The sequence below is a fragment of the Leopardus geoffroyi genome, chromosome A3 (genome assembly GCF_018350155.1).
Source record: "Leopardus geoffroyi isolate Oge1 chromosome A3, O.geoffroyi_Oge1_pat1.0, whole genome shotgun sequence".
Lineage (NCBI taxonomy): Eukaryota > Metazoa > Chordata > Mammalia > Carnivora > Felidae > Leopardus > Leopardus geoffroyi.
Window position 1 is genome coordinate 120,089,626 of NC_059336.1, and position 22,620 is coordinate 120,112,245.

At 38.0% G+C, this 22,620-nt stretch overlaps 1 protein-coding gene across 28 annotated transcripts in view; it reads left to right on the forward strand.

The window, feature by feature from the left end:
- The window catches only part of DTNB (dystrobrevin beta), a 242,724-nt gene that overhangs the window by 25,476 nt on the left and 194,628 nt on the right, over window positions 1-22,620 (forward strand). For all 28 annotated transcript variants that reach the window (XM_045447519.1, XM_045447513.1, XM_045447520.1 and 25 more), the window contains 3 exons: window positions 1,790-1,857; window positions 11,490-11,570; window positions 17,357-17,570. In XM_045447519.1, coding sequence (XP_045303475.1) covers window positions 1,791-1,857; window positions 11,490-11,570; window positions 17,357-17,570 — 362 coding nt within the window. In that variant the 5' untranslated portion in view covers window position 1,790. Of the gene's footprint in view, window positions 1-1,789; window positions 1,858-11,489; window positions 11,571-17,356; window positions 17,571-22,620 lie in introns of those variants that run through there.

Here is a 22,620-nt window from a genome sequence, read left to right on the forward strand (position 1 = left end):
TTTCCCCTTGTGAGTTAAGATTGTCTTGGTTGTTTGTTTGCCAAATAATTTTGTATTGTTTCCCGGACATACTGAACATTATATTGTTAGACTTTGGGTCTTCTTTAAATTTTATAGAGAATGTTGGTATTTTTATGTTAGCATTGTAGTTTGGTGGACATCCAGATGATCCAGAATATATTTATATTAATTTTTTCAAGATTAACTTGGAAACAAAGATACAATTTAGAAGAATGTCATGAAGAATTTAGAGATCTCCAGGAATTCTTATACCCAACTTTGAAAAAAAGTGATGTAGAGAAATAGCAAAAGTAGAAAAAGGATTTAATAAATGAGATGTGTTATAAAGGATATTATGATATTCTCTTTTAATCTGTGTTTAGCATTTAAGATTTGTTATTACCTCTTCATAGGCCAAGATTGAGGAAGAGGCAGTAAACTTTTAAGTAACTTTCTTTCTTAGTAATTACAGGCTATGGGTATCAACTTCTGTTTTTTTACTGTAGGACTTAGATTTCATTTAATATTTGCTGTTTCTAGTTGCTTTTTCTTTTGGCTTTCTTTCTGTTTAAAATTCTGTTCTCTTGGGGGTAAATTGTTAAGTAACCAACATGTGTGTTGAAGAGTACTTTGTAACATATCAATGATCTAAAATGGTCAGTCTTAATTATCAAAACATTAGTTGTAGGATGTTAAGGATTGCATTTACATTTTAAATTTTCTTTAGGATACTATTTATAATTATACTTTGCTGGGCACCTTGTCTTAATGGATATGTAATTTGTGTAGCCATCATTTAATTTGTTATTCTAACATATTTGAGAGTATGTTATGTAAATAACAGCTTAATTTTGCTTAAGAAAATTGTTAGGCTTACGCTCTTTGTCTAGATATTTTTTCTTCACAGAATAAGGCAAAATGCAGTGGAAATTTTCAGAGATTTTGCATCACTAGGGTCTGTGCAATACGCTGTTGGTTTTTTTTTTTAGCTTTTTAGGTGTAGAGATTTGGCAATATGCATCTAAAAGCAACAGTTATGTAAGAAGTTTAGTGAAAGGGTTAGGATTTCATCTACCACTTCTGTTTGTGTGCCCTCAAGCAAGTTAGTGTTCTTTGCAGGCTGTTTCCTAATTTATAAAATGGGTATAATAAAAATGATAACCAGTATCTAGGGTTGTTGGAAGGATTAAATGAGGTAATGCATGGAAAGAGTTTTAACAGAGTGACAGCCTATGTCTGTCAACCTAAACTATTATCATGTGATAAAAACTTACCTTTAGGAGCTCTTTGAGTTTGGGGATAAATACCTTTTTGTTTAATATTGTTCAATATAAAATAGAATATTTTATTTATATCTTTTATGTATAAGCTAATAACTTCTTATGTTCTTTATTTTAGCTTTTCATTATAATCATTTACTAAGTTATACTTAGTAACATGTTTATCTTTGTAAAACAGTAGGGATGTGGGAAACTGTCTCAGCTAATCCAGGACTCTGCAGAGAAAATAATCAAGGTTAGAAATAAGACATAGCTCCATATTTTCAGCACAGGAAGCAAATGTATGTGCTCATTTAATTATTAACTTTGTAATTATTTTAGAAGCTGTCAGATAAATAAAAGGACAGTTATTTGTCTTTTTCTGTATCAGGCTTCCACTTTGTTTTTACTGATGCTGTCTTAAATGTGCACATACAACTTGGTTTTTGGGACCTCTTCATAATACATTGATAAGTTCTTGGTTGAACTGTCAAATTACAGTGGTCTATTGTATCTTTTTTTGTCTCTAGGATGATTGAGGAAAGTGGGAACAAGCGGAAGACCATGGCAGAGAAGAGGCAGCTGTTCATAGAAATGCGTGAGTCTTGAGTGCTTGTGGAGCCCTTGTTTGTATGTGTGGGGATGCCTTTTTTTTTTTTTTTCCTGATCAAGTCACGTCTTTAATCCTTAGCACATTCCAAGCTTTAGAAAAGGGAAAAAAGGGAGTTGAAGAATCATGGAGTTGAAGGACCTCAAGTCAGAGCATATATTGTAATTTGAGTTGACTTGAATTGCTTTCTTTCTTTCTTTTTTTACATATTTATTTATTTAAATATCTACAGCCAACATGGGGCTTGACCTCATAAACCCGAGATCAGGAGTTGCATGTTCTTCTGACTGAGCTGGCCAGGTGCCCTGACTTGAATTACTTTCTTAAGTAAGATCATGAATACTAAGGCAGAAATGTTACCTAGCATATCTATGAGTTTAGGGCACACCAGTCAGTTTATTTATTTATTTATTTTTAAGATTTTATTTTTAGGTAATCTCTATACCCAAGCTGGGGCTCAAACTCATGACCCTGAGATAAGAGTCACATGCTCTACTGACTGAGCCAGCCAGGTGTCCCAAGGCACACCAGTCAGTTTAGACCTCTTGTTGTAACTCCATTGTTACCATGAGCTTGCAGGTGGTGATAAATAATTAATACATTATATAAATTAAGTTACACTGGATACAGATTCTGAGGTATAGAGGACTAAGTGTTAAAACTTAGAGCTATAGGAATAATTAAAAGTACAAATGTATAGTTTGGTATATTACTTTACAGTACGGTTTTAAATCTTGTTAAAAAATTATATTCTTCTATAAAACTCAAAGGGAAAGATGGCCGAGAGAAGTGGGTCATTTCCCAGTATTTGAATGACTATTTTGGTCTCTGATTACTTGTCTATGTGACCTTGACTCGTGCATTCATACTTGGTGGACCACAAATTCCTTTGCCATGAAATAGGGTTATTGGTCTGTACCAGTGTTCATGATTGCTTTTAAAAGCATTGTACTCTTTTTAAAAAATGAGATCTTACAAGGACCCTCAACACGAGAGTGTCATAGAATTGGTACTGCTTGGTTGAAGAGGGGAAGCAGGAGCCCTGCCTGAGATAGCCCCTGAGATACTTGTAGAATTCTAGAATTCTGCATATCACAGAGTAAAAATGAGTAGATAAAGTCTCAGAAGCCTCTTTCAACAAGCAAGATATTTTAAATCTTTAGAGTCTTAGTAACGGGAGGCAGAGTTTGACTTAACTGAGATCTATGTTGTCCTGTCAAGCATAAGCTAGAGAAGTATGGAAGATGTCAGAGAAGAAATTTGTGGCATTGGGTGGGCAGTCAGTCCAGGCGATCTTTAAGGAGTTCTGTAGTTCTGAGTCTCTAATTGCTAGTCATCCAAGCCAGACACCCTGCAGTCACTTCCTTCCACCTCACCTTCCACCTCCAAAGAAATCACAAAGTGCTGCTGAGTTTTACCTCTTAAGGGACTCCTGAATTTCTCATGCCTTAGTGGCTTTAAATCCAGGCTCTGCTGTGAGACTATCCGTGTTTGGATCTCAGCTCCCTCATTTTCTGGCTGTATAATCTTAGGTGAGTTACTTAATCTCTGTGCTACTACACTTGTCTTGTCCATAAAATAGGAGTAGTATCTATTTCATAGAATTATTGTCAAGATTAAATGAGATAACGTCAGGCCTTTAACATGGACACAGAATAGTAGGTATTTAATGTGATTAGCTGTGTTTAATATTTTTATCATTGTTACTTTTCTGAACTAAAAGCAATCTGTTTCGGATCCCTTCTTCCAGTGTCAACCCCTTCCAATCTGTGATCCGTGATGCTGCCAGTTGAACTGCAAAAATCTGTGTTACTTCCTTCATAAATCCCTTCAGTTGCTCCTCATCGCTTTCCCAAGAAAGTCCAAGCTCCTGGGCATGCCCGGCAAGGCTCTCCTGGCCTCTTTTTCCCTCGGTTCATAGGTTCCCGGTTTCCATCACACACCATGGGTGTCACTGCCCGGTCATACTGAATTGGCTTTTCCCACATCGATCATATGTTTGATGCCTCTGTGCTTTTGCTCATGCTGTTCGGCTCACCTTCATCTGACTCGTTGTTCCTGTTTGCTGTTCAAGGCTCAGAATAGGGGTCATCTTTTCTATTTAATTTTTAACACATTTATTGAGGATCTATTATGTTCCAGGAATTGTTCTAAGTGCTAGGGTTAAGGTGAGAACAAAACGTAGTGCCTGACTATCCTCATATTGCTTACACTTTGGCAAGGGGGAAACAGACAAAATAAGGAATCCAAAGAAATAAACAATAATTCCTGATATTAAGAAGTACCGGCCTGGGAGTGGGGGGGATGCCTGGGTAGCTCAGTTGGTTAAGCATCTGACTTTGGCTCAGGTTATGAGTTTGAGTTCTGCATTGGGTGAGCTCAAGCCCCACTTCGGGTTAGCTCTGGTTCTCTCTTTTTCCCTCTTTCTCTGCCCCTTGTGGGATTCTCTCTCCTCTCCTTCTCTCTCTCTCTGCTCCTCACTCACTTGCGCCCTCTCTCTCTCTCAAAAAAAAAAAAAAAGAAGAAGAAGAAGTGGGGAGGGTGGGGGGTGGTGCCTTGGTGACTTGGTTGAGTGTCTGACTTTGGCTCAGGTCATGATCTCGCAATTTGTGGTGTTGAGCCCCGCATTGGGCTCTCTGCTGTTGTTGCAAGCCTGCTTTGGATCCTCTGTCCTCCCTTTTTCTGCCCTCCCCACTCACATGCACTCTCTCTCAAAAATAAATAAACATTAAAAAAATAAAAAAGAAGTGCCTGGGGTGGCTTCAGGAAACAAACATGGGCATGTGAGAGAGTACAGTGACGGTCGATATTTGGAATAGAAATTGGGTGTTCTGTGAGGAACTGGGTTTACTGCTTAGTGAATATTATTCTGATACATGAGCCCTGGATAAATTACTATTCTCTGTAACAAACTCAAGGATTTGGACAGTTTGGGAGATGTTTGGTATGGCTTCTTGTCTCTCCTGTTTTTTCACACGAAGAATTGCATTGGTGGCAGTGATATCTGGCCTACTCTCTCATTTCCTACTCCCCCCAGATCTCCAGCATTATTCCTTTCTATGGATGCAGAAATCATCTTTTGCCAGCCTTATCATACAGTTCTACCCTCTAGGTTTTGGGTTGATTTCATGTCAAGTTTGAATCCAGTGATCTTTCTCCACTTTTTTTTTTTTTTTTTAAAACGTTTATTTATTTTTGAGACAGAGAGAGACAGAGTATGAACAGGGGAGGGGCAGAGAGAGAGGGAGACACAGAACCCGAAACAGGCTCCAGGCTCTGAGCTGTCAGCACAGAGCCCGACGTGGGGCTCGAACTCACTGACCGTGAGATCATGACCTGAGCCGAAGTCAGACGCTTAACCGACCAAGCCACCCAGGCGCCCCCTCCACTCTTTTATTACTCTCAGTGGGTAATTAATAGATTTTTACTTAAAAGAGACTTAAAAAAATTTTTAATGTTTATTTTTGAGAGACAGAGAAAGCATGAGCAGGGGAGGTCAGAGAGAAAGGGAGACACAGAATCTGAAACAGGCTCCAGGCTCTGAGCTGTCAGCACAGAGCCCGATGCAGGGCTCGAACCCAAACAACCACGAGATCATGACCTAAGCTGAAGTCGGACGCTTAACTGACTGAGCCACCCAGGCTCCCCGAGACTTCACTTTTTTTGAGCAGTTTTAGGTTCACAGTAAAATTAAGAGGCAGGCACAGAGAGTTCCCATCTATTCCCTGTCTCGACACATGTACAGCCTCCCGCATTATCGACATCCCCCACGAGAGGGTACATTCATTAAAACTGATGGGCCTGTGTTGACAAATTGTAAAACCCAAAGTTCATAGTTTACATGAGGGTCCATTCTGGATGTTGTACATTCTATGGGATTATATTATTTTTAAACGAAGACAGTTTTAATTCTTGTTTTTGAAATTCTTATACCTCTTTTTCATTACCTCCCTACTCATTAGGACCTCTGATATAAGAACAGGAAGAACAGGATGGATAGCAGCCACCCTTGTCTTGTTTCGTACTTTAATGGGGATACATGTGGTATTTCACTGTTAAAATGATATTTGTTGCAGGTTTTGTACCCTTTATCAGGTTAAGGAACTGCTTCTAGGTTCTAATTTACCGAGAGTTATTACTATTATTTTCTTTATTCTATGTATTTATTTATTATTTCTTTAAATTATGAACGAGTATCGAATTTTATCAGATGTTTCCTGCTTCTCTTGAGATGAATGTATTTCTCCTTTATTCTGTAAATATAGTGCTAGGGCTAGCTATCTTTTCCTTTCAGGGTCAGAAAGTGAATATTTTAGGATATGGAGGCCATATAATGAGTTCTCTGTTACAGTGACTGAACTCTGCTGTTATAGCATGAAAGCAGTCATAATAATTTAATAATTTAGATAGGTTGTATTCTTTTTATGTTGTGTGGCTTTATTATTATATCATTGTTATATTTTTCTATAATCTTCTTAAGCTTTTCTATTTTTTTTTAAGCTTTCTGTTTTTAGACCATATGTTTAAATTCCATACTATGAAGGGCAGTGAAATTAGTTTATTCTTTCTTTGTTTAATATTTTCTCTTGTAGACTAAGCACTATGAGAATTAGGATCACATCTCTTCATCCCAGTAGGCCCAGTAGCTCGATAAATATTTATTAAAAGAAGACTGGAATAAATTACATAGAAGGAATTTGGTAGTTTACAATTCTTACATGGTATAAAACTACTAAGAAAAAGGTGATAAGTTAGAACTGTAGTTTGCAACTCTGGAGGTAAAGTGAAAGCTCTCTAGGTCAGGTGATAAAATGCTGGTGTCAGGCCTCCCTCCAGTCTCAGAGACTGTGATTTTGTTTTTTCTTTTCCCGAATTTTGTCAGTTTTATTGGTCTTTTCAAGGAACTTTTGGCCTTTGTCGGTCCTCTCCATGTATTTTGTTTCTTCCTCATTATTTTGTTCTCTTGTGTTTATTATTTTCTTCTTTCTACTTTAGGCAATTCTGTTGTTCCTTTTTCCAACTGCTTATTTTAACACTTTTTTCTTTCTTATATAAGCACTTAAGAACTTCTTTCCTGTGATTTTCTATTTTTGTGCTCCATGTGTTCCGATATATGCCATTTTCATGATCACTTCTCTGTGCTTTCTTATTTCTGTTAGGAATTATTTAGAGTACTCTTTTAAAAAAATTTGCAAATAAATGACTTTGAATTAAAAAAAAATACTTAGCTGAATTGGGATATGGATCAGGGAATGAGAGACGTTCTAGAATCTTTGAATTTGGCGATCTTTTTTGTTACATGTTTTTGTAAATATTCCATGAGTGCTTGAAAATAATGTGTATGATTTCTGCATTATTTAGATCAAACTTGTTACATGTTTTATTCATATCTGTTTTGTCCTTATGGATTTGACTCCTTAATTACTAAAAGACGTTAAAAATCTCTGCTTTGATCATAGATTTTAAATTTTTTCCCCTTAGTTCTCTCAGTAGTTTGAAGCTTTTGTTTGTAGATGCACATGCATTAAAATGTTACGTCTATTTGGGAGATCAAATATTTTGTCATTATGTAGTTACCCTCTTTTTCTAGTAATGTGTTTTTCTGTGAAGTCTATTTTGTTGTTATTAATATGGCTGCACCAGTTTTTTTCTTTGGTTAGAATGCTTTGTATAGTATCTTTTCAAAACTTTCTGTAGCCTTGGGGCGCCTGGGTGGCTCAGTCGGTTAAGCGTCCGACTTCATCTCAGGTCACGATCTCGTGGTCCGGGAGTTCGAGCCCCGCGTCAGGCTCTGTGCTGACGGCTCAGAGCCTGGAACCTGCTTCAGATTCTGTGTCTCCCTCTCTCTCTCTGCCCCTCCCCCATTCATGCTCTGTCTCTCTCTGTCTCAAAAATAAATAAACGTTAAAAAATAAAAAAAAAAACCAAAAACTTTCTGTAGCCTTATGTTTTGTGTGTATCCCCTGGAAACAGCATAAGCTAAGCTATTTAACAACTACCCTTGTGACCAACAGTCTTTGCTTTTTCACTGAAGAATTTATTCTGTTTAATTTTTTTATGAATACAGATAGATTTCATTTTTTCATCCATCTTGCTTTGTGCTTCAAATGTGTCCTTTCTTTTTTCTTTTTTTCTTCCTTTCTTGCCTTCCTTAGATGAATTGAACTTCCTTCCTTCCAGTCTACTTTTCCCTCTTCTTGGTTGTGAGTTTTCGTATTCTTTTCCTGTTCTTTTTGTGGCTACCCTAGAAGTTCTAATGTCAATTAAAATGAAGTTCAGAGCTTGATATTTATAACTTTGTTCAAAGTAATACTGGAATATAATGTTTTAGAGTACTTCCTTTATGAAAGATACACCACTTTTAGTATTAACTTTTTTTTTTAATTTAAAAAAATTTTTGATTTTCTGTTTTTAGAGAGAGGAAAAGAGCAAGTAGGGGAGAGGGGCAGAGGAAGGGAGAGAGAGAGAGAGAGAGGGAGAATCTTAAGCAGGCTTCATGCTCAGCACAGAGCTTGATGCAGGGCTTGATCCCACGATCCTGGGATCATGACCTGAGCTGAAATCAAGAGTTGGACGCTCAACCCACTGAGCCACCCATGTGCCTCAGCATTATCTTTTTTAACGCCACAAGTTAGACTTTATAATTCTTTTGTATGATCAGTTTTTCTTTTGTCTCATCTATTTGACTATCACTTTCTTTGCTTGCTTTTAAAATTTCAATATAGGTGTGCCTGGGTGGCTCACTCAATTGAGCATCTGACTCTTGGTTTCAGCACAGGTCATGATCCTAGGGTTGTGGGATCGAGCCCTACAATGGGCTTCGTGCTGGGTGTGGAGCCTGCTTAGGATTCTCTCTCTCCTTTTCTGCCTTTATCCCCCATGCACACATGCTTTCTCTCTCTCTCTCTCTCTCTCAAATTAAAAAAAAATAAATAAATAAAATTTAAATCTAAATCTAGGTGGAGCCAGCCATGTGTCTCTACCATTTCCCTTTGTGGTATCGTTTTTCTTTCTTTCTTTCTTTTTTTTTTAGTTCTCCCCCTGAGAAGTCACCACTCTGTGGTCTGTACCTTCCTCTCTGCTGGGACCTCTGGCTTCATCTCTGGTCCCTAGGGTTTCTAATTGTACTGCCGGAAAAAAAAAAAAAAAATAAGGAAGTCATTTATGTTTATATTTGTTACTTATTCAGACTCACTCTCTTGAAAAGTTTTTTTTTTTTCCTTATTAAAAGTGGTTGTAAGTTTTCGGACAATTTAGAAATGTTGCTATACTTATATTTATTCAGTTTGTAATCTCTTCTCTCCTTTCTCCTTCTCTTCTCATCTCATCAGTTAGAGGCCTTTCTAACAAAATACACTTACCTCCTTGCACCTCCCATGGTCTGCCGAGCACCTCCAGCAAATCCTATGGTTCCGTTGAACATGGTTTGGAATCCTGTGATCTATCTGAAGAAGGCTAAATGTATCAGCATGTTTACCTGGAGAAAGGAGTTGGCTTTCCCACTACTTTTATCATCTCTCTTTATCAGCTTTTCCAAAATTGTATAGTTTGTCTGATACTTTGACTTTACTTGGTATATTTTTGGGAGGAAGCAGATCAGTCTTTTATACCAGTGACATAGAACTTACTAATTTTCAGTTATTTATCCATTCAGCAAATATTTCAGGAACTAGTCTTAGTATGTCCTACTTTTGGGCATATAATGTGAACAACACAACAATTAAATGGTTTCTGTCTTCATCAAACTTAGTTTCCTGGAAATGGACATAAGGAACGATAGGGCAGTAGGAGCCATGACTGGGGTAGCTCGGCGGAGGGTGGGGAGGTGGGTCCAGGAGGTGAGGAGGTGGGAGGAAGTGATATCTAGGCTGAGTCGGTTCAGTGATGTGATGAAGAAGGGGCTGGAGCAGTAAGTAGCACTTACAAAGGCTCAGATGAGAGGGTTTGGCATGTTTGGGTAATTATATGTAGCCCATACTGATTGGGCTTGGGTGTGAGGTGGAATTTAAGAGTTGCATGAGCCAGACCTTTTAGTTGAGTTGGATAGTTAGGTTTCCCAAACCTAGCTTGATTGTAGGACTCTCTAGACTGAAGATTCTAGGTTCCCCAGGAGACTCTGATACAAGCAGATACAATGAAACTCACCCATTTAATTTTTTGCTTTCCTTGGGATTTGGTTATACAATAGAGATTGATATCCTGTTTTCATGAATGAAGAGAGCCATAATAAAGAAAGAAGAGTTAATCCTTTCTTATCCTTTCCCTCTACGTTTTGGGTACTCAGTATTTCTAGATTGTCTCCTATCTATCCAGGAGCTTCACCGGGCTCTCCACCTGTGGCTAGAGTTTTGCCTGTGTGTTTAGTTAGGACTTTTTGTACCATTTCTTGATAAGCTTGATACACACTGTCTGACATATTAGTATTAAAGGGACATTTAGTGTATTTCTTATAATGAAGTATTCTCAAAATGAATGATAATGAAATGAACAGTAATCTCTTCTAGTTCAGAATACTCAAAGGGATAATCATTTTAGCTTCTTCACTGGGGACTTTCTGTTCTATTTTTTATGTGCCAAACTACAATATTTTCTGATCAGGAAATCAATATGACGTTTACATAAGGGACATTTTTAAAAAGTGAAGGCTATTCTTAGAGCAGTATACGAGGATTTTCCTTATAGATATCTGGCAAGAGGACTGCTTCAGAAGAAGGTAAATGTATCAGAAGTTTGAGAACCTGGATGGTTGAATGTTGGTACAATAAGATTTTAATAAAGTTCTAAAGTTACTGATTATATCTTGACTTGTAGAAATTATTTTGGGATTCAGACTGCTGTTAGATTTTAAAAATGATATTATGGCCAGGGATCCCTAGAATGTCTGAATCCTGTGCCATCCCACTGTTACTTCCTTTTTCCACTGGGTTTAGAGGGATATATTTTCACAGTGTAAAAAAAATGGCAAAGGAAAACAGTGATAATTAATTCTTGACTAGCACCTTGAACTTAAGAGTAGAGATTTCTGGCAAACTGGGCTGGAGCTTATGGAGTTTCCCATTTCCCTCAACCAGTTCGCTTTGGACTTGTGTGATACTTGCTCTATTCCAGTTTGCAGTACCTAAATCTGACTCTAACTGCACTGGAGAGAGAACCTGAAAGAGAGTGAGTTGTATACCATATGTGCTGACTTTTTTGTACGGTTACTTCTCCAGTGGTAAACATGGTGTACAGTCTGATTGATCAGATTAGTAATCTTTCTGTTTGGTTAGTTGGGGATGGAACTTTCCTTTCCCAGCTTCTCACATTAGTTTCCCTAGTGTTTCTCATATAAGTGGTATCGAAGGAAAGATTCACTCTAGTTATGAGTGTTCTCCCTCCGAGTTTTGTTAGGCTGGCAGACAGGATAATATAGGCAGAACTGCTGTCATGGTGCTGGGCATGGAGTGGGCATGAAGAAAGTGTGCCTGACCCTTCCTTACCCTTTTTGTTTTCTCAGAAGAAAAGCCTAGTTGCCATGTTATATATAGCCTGTGCCCATGCTGTGGAATAGAGTCACTTCCCAGTATTTAGAAATTAAATGGTAAGTCCAGTTGAACATATGTTGTTTGCCCTTTTTTCAGGTGCTCAGAATTTCGATGTCATACGACTATCAACTTATAGAACAGCTTGCAAATTACGATTTGTACAAAAGCGATGCAACCGTAAGTCATTTTCACTAATTTCTGTGATAGCTGGATAGTGCTCTCAATAATATAAATAAAAGGTTTTAGTATCTTTTAGTCCTCCTGTAATGTTAATTGAATTATTTTTGTCTTGAATGTTTATTAAAATGTAAGCTTTGTCATGGAAAGGATTTGTCCCTCAAAATGTTTACTAAATTCAATAATGTAATTGGTTTCGATGCTGGCATAGTATTAATGTTCTTTAAGTGGGAGAATTGCTTTCTCCTTCTCACCTCTTTAATCAGCTTATGGAAGAAAAGAAAAACAGTATTTTGATAGAGGTGTGATAAATTAATTTTCTTGATTAAAATGAATACAACATGAATCAGCCTTTTCTATAAGTAATCACTCCACAATTGCTACTTATAAAACAAGTAAATAAAAAATATATATGTGTATGTACGGATACATATATATACACACATGGATATAGAATCTTTCTTCTCTTAATTTCCATGAAGATTAACTTATGACAGAATTATTTCACTTTTTTTGTTTGTGTGTGTTAATGAAAAACTGTTTTGTGTAATGGAAAGAACATTGGCTTTGGAATTGGAAAAACCTTAGTTTAGTCCTGGTTTTGGCATTTACTATAAACACATGATGTTGGGTAAGTCACTTTACATCTAAATACTTCTACCCTACTTGAAGTGTTACTTAAAAGTCCTAGTATGAAATTCTCTCTAGGGAGTTTACCATGCCACCTTAAACTGAAGTCTCTGATTTCTCAAAGCATTGTTTTTCAAATTATGGGTTTTGACCTACTAATGGTTCATGAAATCATTCTGATGGGCTGCAGCCAGATTTTAAAGCACGTAATAGAGAAAAAAAGAGAAAGAAAAGAAATCAGAACACAAATTATATGGTAAGACAAAGTATTTTGTGAAACTTTTGTTTTTTATATATTTAGACGTGTGTGTGTGTGTGTGTGTGTGTGTGTGTATGTGTATGTTAAATATATTTCTGTGGGTTGTGGTAAAAAAGTTTGAAAATCGGGGCACCTGGGTGGATCAGTCAGTTAAGTGTCTGACTTCGGCCCAGGTCATGATCTCACGGTTTGTGAGTTCGAGCCCCGCATCGGGCTCTGTGCTGACAGCTCAGAGCCTGGAGCCTGCTTCCAATCTGTGTCTCATTCTCTCTCTGCCCCTCCCCCGCTTGTGCTGCCTCTCAAAATTAAATAAATGTAAAAAAATAAAAATAAAAATAAAGAAGTTTGAAAATCACTATCAGAGCAACTACCATTTTAATAATTCTTCCTGTAATTATTTTTGGGAAATGGTAGTGTATGTGTGCAGTGTTGAGAGTCGAAAACAGACTAGTGGCATTAGTAATGTACAGTAAAAAGATGCATTGTTCTAGAGGCTTTATTTTGTCACATATGATTTTTTTCACACGTGAGCTAGGGAGAGAGAGAGAGGGAGGGAGGGAGGGAGGGAGAGGGAGAGAAACTTAAGGAAGCTCCATGCTCAGTGTGGAGCCTGATGTGGGGCTCAGTCGCAGGACCCTGGGATCATGACCTGAGCTGAAATCAAGAGTCAGACACTCAGGGCACCTGGGTGGCTCATATGAGCTCAGGTCGTGACCTCACGGTTAGTGGGATTGAGCCCTGTGTTGGGCTCTGTGCTGACAGCACAGAACCTGCTTGGGATACTCTCTCTCCGCCCCTCCCCTGCTTGTACTCTCTCTCAAAATGAATAAACATTAAAAAAAAAAAAAATGAAGAGTCAGACACTTAAGCAACCAAGCCACCCAGGCATCCCTCACATAATGATTCTTTAATCAACCTGAAAAAATTTTTTTCTGTGGGTGTATAGTTTAAGTAGGAGTAAAATTTCAGTTGTATCCATATGTATGTTCTATTGTCCCTTTCATGGTTTATTGAAAAAACTATCCTTTTTTCTTCACTGCCTCCAAATCTTCTCTTCATACTCATTAGGAGAAATGTATAATTGTTCAGGGGCGCCTGGGTGGCTCAGTCGGTTGAGCATCCGACTTTGGCTCAGGTCGTGATCTCACGGTTTGTGAGTTCAAGCCCCGCGTCGGGCTCTGTGCTGACAGCTCAGAGCCTGGAGCCTGTTCTGGATTCTGTGTCTCCCTCTCTCTCTGCCCCTCTCCTACTTGTGCTCCGTCTCTGTCTCTGAAAAATCAATAAACATTAAAAAAAAAAAAAAAAAGAAAGAATGTTCATAGCAGTTTCTGCATATGCTTTTAGACTCATGTGTTCCACTGGTCTATTTGTCTATCCTACCAGTAACTGCTATTACAGCTTTATAATAAGTCTTAATATCAGAGCAAGTCTTCCTACTTTGTTTTTCTTTTAATTTTTTTTTTAACGTTTATTTATTATTGAGAGACAGAGAGACAAGAACATGAGCAGGGTAGGGGCAGAGAGAGGAGGAGACACAGAATCCGAAGCAGGCTGCAGGCTCTGAGCTGTCAGCACAGAGCCCGACGTGGCGCTCGAACTCACAAACCACAAGATCGTGACCTGAGCTGAAGTCAGACGTTCAACCGACTGAGCCACCCAGGCTCCCCTGTTCTGTTTTTCTTTTTAATATTGGGACAGTTTTGGCCTTTTTATATTTATTTTCATATAAATTTTAGAATCTAATTAACAATTTCTACTAAAAAGAAACAATAAAACAACACTGCTGGGATTTTTTTCCATCTTTACTTTTTTTTTTTTAGTTTATTTATTTTGAGAGAGAGATAATGTGAGTGGGGAAGGAGTAAAGAGAGGGAGGGAGAGAGAAAGAGAGAGAGACAGACAGACAGAGAGAGAATCGCAAGTAGGCTCCATGCTGCCAGCACAGAGCCCGATGTGGGGCTTGAACCTGTGAAGCAGTGAGATCATGACCTGAGCTGAAACTGAGTTGGACACTTAACTGACTCAGCCACCCAGGTTCCCCTCTTGATTTCTTTTTAGTTATAATTTACATATAGTAAAATTTATCCTATTTTAACGTATAGCCCTGTGGCATTTTGTTGGGACTGCACTGAATCTATAGATTAAGTTGGGGAGAATCAACATATTTCTAATATTGACATTTCCTCCGATGAGCATGGTATGTTCCTCCATTTATTTAGCTCTTTAATTTCTGCCAGTTAAATTATAATTTTTTTTTGTTTTTTTGTGGAGATGTTTGCACTTCCTCCATTGGATTTATTCGTAAATTTTTGATGATTTATGATACTATTATAAATAGTATATACAATTTAATTTTCTTTTTCTTTCTTTTTTATTTTATTTTATTAAAAAAGTTTTTTTTTAATGTTTATTCATTTGTGAGAGATGGAGAGAGACAGAGCATGAGCCGGGGAGGGGCAGAGAGAGAAGAAGACACAGAATCTGAAGCAGGCTCCAGGCTCTGAGCGTCAACACAGAGCCTGATGCGGGGCTCAAACCCATGGACCATGAGATCATGACCCAAGCTGAAGTCGATTGCTCAACTGACTGAGCCACCCAGGCGACCCTTGTTTTATTTTTTTAAATGAGAGAGAGAAAGAGAGAGAGAGAGAGAGAGAGAGAGAGAACTGGAGGAGGGGCAGAAGGAGAGAGAGAATCCTAAGCAGGCTTCATACCCAGCACAGATCCTGGCACTGGGCTCAGTCTCACAACTGTGAGATCATGACCTGAGCCAAAATCAGGAGTTGGATGCTTAATTGACTGAGCCATCCAGGCACCCCTAAAATTTCATTTTCTGTTACTAATAGAAATACAGTGACTTTTATATCTTGACTTGTATCTAGCAATCATTCCAGACTCAAATATCAGTTTTAGTAATTTATCTGGAGAATCTTTGATAGTCTATGTGTAGAATTTTGTCATTTCTGAATAATGACAGTTAAATTTCATCGTTTCTGAAACTTACATGGATAATTACTGCTTATTTATTTTGGTTTAGGACCCAAAATACAATAGAGATGATGATAGTTGGCATTTCCTCTTTTTTTAATTGAAGTGTAGTTGCTACACAATGTTACATTTATTTCACATACACAACACAGTGATTCTACAACTCTGTATGTTACAATATGCTCACCGCAAGTGTAGCTGCCATCTGTCACCATACGGTGCTATTACGGTACCCTTGACTATATTCCCTATGCTGTGCTTTTTATTCCCATGACTTACTCATTCCATAACTAGAAGCCTGTTATCTCCCACTCCTCTTCACCCATTTTGTCCATCCCCCCCACCCTCTTTCCTTTGGCAAGGACTAGTTCGTTCTCTGTATTTATGGGCCTGTTCTGTTTTTTGTTTGTCCATTTGTTTTTTACATTCCACGTATAAGTGAAATCATATGGTATTTGTCTTTCTCTGTCTGACTTATTTCACTTAGCATAATACCCTCTAGGTCCATCCATGTTGCAAATGGTAAGATCCCGTTCTTTTTCATGGCCGAGTAATATTCCATTCTCTATATATGCCACATCCTTTTTATTTATTCATCTATTGGTGGACACTTAGGTTGCAACCATATATTGGCTAGTGTAAATAATGATGCAATGAACATAGAGGTGCATATATATTTTCAAATTAGTGTCTTTGTTTTCTTTGGGCAAATACCTAGTAGTAGAATTACTGGATCATATAGTATTTTAATTTTTAATTTTTTGAGGAACCTCCATACTGTTTTCCACAGTGGCCATACCAATTTACATTTGATGGTGAGCCTTTCTCATCTTGTTCACATATCAGAGGAAAAGCTTTCAACATTTTACTTTTAAGTAATATGTTTGCTGCAGTTTTCTGTAAATACCCTTAATCAGATTAAGGACATCCCCTAGTGTTGTGTTTCTTCATTTCTGAACATAAAGTTTATTTGAAAAGTGTTTTTTTTTTTTTTTTTGATGATTTCTGACAATCTCATTTTGATCAGAGAACATGGTTGATATTACTTGAATCCTTTGAAACTTGCCTAGATTAGCTTTATGACTCAGGCTAAGCTCAATTTTCAGACAGGTGGTTTGCGCTCTTGAAAATAAAGCATATTCTCTAATCACTAGGGGCAGTAATTTATATAGTGCCCTTTATGCCTACTCTTAATTGTCTACATCCACACTTATGCTTTTGTATGTTTCCTCTATCACTTACTAAGGGAAATGCGTTAATTTCTCCCACTAAGCTTGTGAAATTTGTCTCCTTGAGGTTCTGTTAAATTTTACAATATATACTTTTGATGCTATTGTAGGGGAGGCAAAACTTTACCCTCTTAGGGTCTCTGGTTGGGCCTGAGAATTAAATGGACATAGACAGATTGGCAGTTGTGCACGCAGAGTTTTCCTGTACCTGGGAGCTCCCATAGGAAAATGAAGAACTGAAGGGGTGAAGAGGCATCAGTGCTGATACACTAGGGAGGAAGGAGTAGCAGTTGTGGAAAAGTAACTAAAATATATGGGGAGACTCAAGGAAGATAAGGGTTATTTTAACAAAGTCTATGCAGATTTCTCTTGGATTCAGTTCACTGTCTCTGGGGATAAGAATGTTTCTTTCCCTTTGGAATAAGGAGGGCATCTTTCACTTGGGAGTTTATTTCCTGCTTTCAGGAAAAAAAGAGGAATTTAACCTGACCTTCTTGGCACCTGCTGTTTTTCAAGTGTCTTTAGCTCAAAATAATCCTTATGCCAAAGTGGCATGTTTTGGGGTCCTATTCTGCCTCCTTTCACTGTTCTATTAGATATAAATAAATGAAAAGTTCTTAGATCTTTCTGGTGAAATAAAACTTTTAAATTGTTGGCAATTTATTTTCTTTGTGTTTCAGTCCATCTTGTTGATATCTGGAACATGATTGAAGCCTTCCGAGACAATGGCCTTAATACACTGGACCATACCACTGAGATCAGCGTGTCCCGCCTCGAAACTGTCATCTCCTCTGTCTACTACCAGCTGAACAAGCGCCTTCCTTCTACTCACCAAATCAGTGTGGAGCAGTCGATCAGCCTCCTCCTCAACTTTATGATTGCTGCATATGACAGGCTAGTACCTTACATGTTTACTTCATTTTTTTTTTTTTTTTTTTTTTATAAATTTTTTTTTTTCAATGTTTATTTATTTTTGGGACAGGGAGAGACAGAGCATGAACGGGGGAGGGGTAGAGAGAGGGGGAGACACAGAATCGGAAACAGGCTCCAGGCTCTGAGCCATCAGCCCAGAGCCCGACGCGGGGCTCGAACTCACGGACCGCGAGATCGTGACCTGGCTGAAGTCGGACGCTTAACCGACTGCGCCACCCAGGCGCCCCAATGTTTACTTCATTTTAAGAATGTTTGTCTCTTAGTCATCCTTCTTCCAGAGTGTCTTGCTGAGTTGTCAACTTGGAATCACAGTTAAAAGGGAAGTTACTCCATATGAGTTCCTTCTAAAGACTGGTTAAATGCCAGAGTGACTTACTATCACATATTAAACTCCATAACATTATGGAGAATCACGACACTGAGACATAGTGTTTGGTAAAATTGTAAGTACCTTAGTATAGCTGTTCTCTATCCAGAGAAGTATAGCTAAGTTGTGAATTTGATTATGAGGCTTTCTATTTGACCTTGAAGCTAACCTTTCTTTACTCTGGAATAGTAAATGCCCCTTGACTCTAGTCTTGTTTTCTTCTCTTTATGTTTAGGATGCTGTTTTAATTTTTTTCAGTGCAGAACATTATCTTATACACCTTATAACACTAGAAGAAAACTATTTAAATGTACTACAAATTAAAACAAATAATTTGCTATATTTGTATTCATAGAGAATTAAGTTGGTATTATAAAAAGCAAAAAAGAAATCATAAATGATGGAAGCATAGAATTTAATGTTTATATTCCGGGAACCAAGACTTTAGATTTTTGATTTCTGCTATACTGACAACCGTCCACTTTGGATGGGTTAATTTTTTCTGCTTCATTTTTTTCTCCCTGTAGACCTACTTTGAGTTTATACATTTGTAAAATGCTTTTATTTATTATACTTCATAATATTGAAGATTCTGTGCCTTGATAAAACTCTGCAGGTGACAAAGTCAAGTCACAACATAGGCATTCACTAAATTTATAACATTTTTATAAGATGTTATCAAATTAAATATTGTGTCCATTTAATAGAAAATTATTTTAGGAAATTTGAATTTTTAAAACAAGAGTACACAGGAGACATAAGTCCCAGAATTTGAATGCCATTTTTTTAGTAATTAGATTAGTGAATCCATAAGGTTAATCTTATATTGTCCAAGGAATGACTCTTTGGATACAAAGACCTTAGTAAAAATGTTATTCTGTGGTGAATAGGCAGCACTTATCATGACACTAACTCAGTGAGTAAATCAGTTCAGGGTTGCACAATACAAATTAATTCAAGAAACAATTTTTTTTATACAAAATCAGGAATAAAAGTCATCTTACTTTTAAAGAATGACAAAGCAGAAATTATATAAACTTTGATTCTATAACCATATCAAATAAGTTAAGTACTATGGCTAAGGAAGGAAGAAGGCAGAGCAAAGAGATAGCAAGAGAGAGAACAGGAATACCCAACTTAGGAGCAGAAGGTGCAGAGGTTCTGGGACATATTCAGATATGGCTAGACACATCCAGAGGGAGACAACGGAAAACAGTAAGCAAACAGTAAATCATATGAAGACAATCCATAGAAGGGCATGCTACAGAGAACTAGGAAAAACAAAAAAAGATGAGTAAGTTAAGAAGAGGAAGGACTGTAGTATGACAGTGGTGAATTTGGTAATTCTCACATCATATCCTATTTAAAACTTTGGCCATAGGCATCAATAAATCCTTATATCCCTGCTAACCTTGAAATCTTGAGTGTGTGTGTGCGCGTGCATGCGTGTGCGCCTGTGTATACATATGTATACATATGTACGTACGTAACGTACATATGTATGTATATGTATATATGGTAACATCTTGTTGCACTCTCTAGTAATTTGAGATTGGCTTTCACATACTGGAAAAATGAAAGGATCTGGTTATTGGAATTTTATTTTTGAAAATCGTAGCATTTTGTGAAATATTTCAAATATTAGTCTCTGTATTGATTGGCCTCTTTATTACTTAGGCTGGAGAGTGCCTTTGATATGTAGAGTATGTAGTTTTTTATTTTTTTAAGTACGCTTCACACTCAGCGTGGAGCCCAACGTGAAGCTTGATCTCCCGACCCTGAGATCAAGACCTGAGCTGAGATCAAGAGATGGATGCTTAACCCACTGAGCCCCCCGGCACTCCTCTAGTTCTTTATTTTAATTAATATTTTCAGGATTTCATATTTTATAATTCCTAAGTTAAAATTTGAAGCACTAATTTGATTATTCTTAAATTCCCTTACCTCTGAATTTACAGTCAAATTTTGGCCAGCCGTGTTTTGTTACAATTAAAATACATTGTAAGGCTGTAAAACAATAGTAAGAAACAAATAGGATCCAGACTTTGTTCCTCAAGTGTGTATCTTATTAGGAATTATTTTCTTTTTCTGCTGAGGATTTACAATATCTTATATTTGACAACTAAAACAGAGAACAATGTTGTAAACATCTGTGTGTAGGACATTAGTAAAAGCTATGAGGAGTAGCCAAAACACTTGGGTAGCCTCATTTTTTTCCTTATCAGGTCTTTAGTATAATAATATTGGTGGTAGTCATCTGGTCTGGTCTGAAGGTACAGCAGGCGATGCTGAGGGACAAGAACTCTTCCTTACTCTTCTTCAGTTGAGCCAATTCCATTATTTAGGGCTCGTGATTTGCAAACTCCCTTTCCATCACCAAAGTCTGTGTTAGGTCGGCGTCTTTAGTTGTAAGCAGTAGGAAGCCCACTGACGCGTGTGCTTTTGTAGCAGTGGGCGAATAGGCTCACATCACCAAGGAGCCCAGAGGCCCAGAGGCAGGCCAGCCCTCTGTCTTCTTGCATCAGAGCTCTCGCTTTCATTTTTCTCTTCCTAGTGGTTGTGGTTTTGCCCTCCTCTTGTATCAGCTTCATCCTTTTGCTACATCAAAAAATACCTGCTGTCAGCTACTATATGCTTCCTGTTTCAAGTCTAGGTAGCGGGAGAGAGCTGGTTTCTTTCAACACCAAACAAAAGTATATGAGCCTCCCTCCAGAAATGTGCATTTGGGCCATGCATGTGTAGATGTGATGCTTTTTAGCTCAAACAGATCAGGATTTGTGTCTCTGGAGTAGAGTGGTTAAATTCTTCCCCTCATTACATGATGCCTCACAGTGGTGGGGGGTGTGGTTGGACTAGCTATGAAGGAGATGGCTACGTGTCAACCCGAAACTGCTCACTGAGCATCATAAACTTGTGGCTCCCTTTCTTGTTAAACAGCCCCGTTCTCCACCCAGCTCCTTAAATCTGAAACCTGAGAATCACTTACACCCTTCCTTCTTCTCCACTCCCATTTCCATGCCAGTTACCAAGGCCTGTCATTTCTACATCTGTTTAAAAAAAAAATTTTTTTTTAATTTTACATTTATTGATTTTTGAGAGACAGGGTGAGACAGAGCATGAGCAGGGGAGAGGGAGAGAGAGAACGAGACACAGAATCCAAAGCAGGCTCCAGGCTCTGAGCAAGTGTTCAGACGGAGCCCGATGTGGGGCTCGAACCCACGAACCGTGAGATCATGACCTGAGCTGAAGTCGAATGCTCAACCGACTGAGCCACCCAGGTGCCCCCATTTCTACATCTTGACTCGCTCAGATCTGTGTGCATCTCTCTGGCCCTACTACCACCCAGCCTGCCACCGTCATCTTCTGCCTGGACTGCTTCCGTGGCTTCTAACTGATCTTTTTACACGTGCTTTCTCCCCTCATTCGTTCTTAGAGGTAATAAACATCATGAGCCCTACTATCTAACCCAGGAACTTGAACATTAGCAATAACTTAGGTTTATCTGTCCTGTCCCATCCCACTGACCTGCACATAACTAAAGTGAATCCGATTCTGATTTTGCATTACTGTGTTCTTCTTAACAGTTTTTTCCCTACGTATATAGGCATAAACACAGTGTTGTTTAATTTTAATTATTTTTACTAATTGTAAAAAAGAAATTCATGCTGTCTGGCTGTCTGTACTATTACCTCATTTACTTTTTTCATTCATTTCATGTTTTGTTTTTTTTTTTTTAACTTTTTTTATTTTTGAGACAGAGAGAGACAGAGCATGAATGGGGGAGGGCCAGAGAGAGGGAGACACAGAATCGGCAGCAGGTTCCAGGCTCTGAGCCTTCAGCACAGAGACTGACGCGGGGCTCGAACTCACGGACTGCAAGATCATGATGTGAGCCGAAGTTGGCTGCCTAACCGACTGAGCCCCTAGGCACTCCCAGGTGCCCCATTCAGTAATATATTGTAACACTTCATTCATGTTGCATGTAGCCATAGTTCAGTTATTCTCGCTGTTGCACAACGTTCTGTTGTAATACTGTACCTGTCGTTTTCTCCAGGCTCTTGCTGCGGGAAACAGCACTGCCTGGAGCGTCCTGGCTCATGCGTACAAGTGTTCTAGACTGCTCTCTTGGTCCTAAACTGAGGAATGGAATTGCCAATTCGGGGTGGGGGGGAGGTGCGGTACATGAAATTCAGCTTTAGAGGATAGTATCAAATTATTTTAACAAATTATACCAGTGCATAAGAGATCCTTTCAATCCACATTCTTTCTGAAAGTTTTAGAATTGTCAGACTTTTTAGTTTTTGCTAAGTGATACCTCATTGTCTTGATTTGCATTTTCTTGATTATCAAGCAGGTCTTCATGGGTTTCTTAACCAAATATATTACTTCTGTGAAATGCCTCTTCGTGTCTTTTGCCTGTCGTTCTAGCGTGTTGTTTTTTCTTTTTTTACTGATTATAGGGGCTCTTCAGAGACTCTCGACAGTTTTTTCTTGGTTATATGTGTTGCACATATGTTCTCTCCATTTACTTCTCATAGGATATCTTTCTCTTCAAATGTTTTTAATGAAAAATTTCAAATATTTACAAACATAGAATATTATAATAAATCTCAAGCTATCTATCACTCAGCTTCAGTAATTACC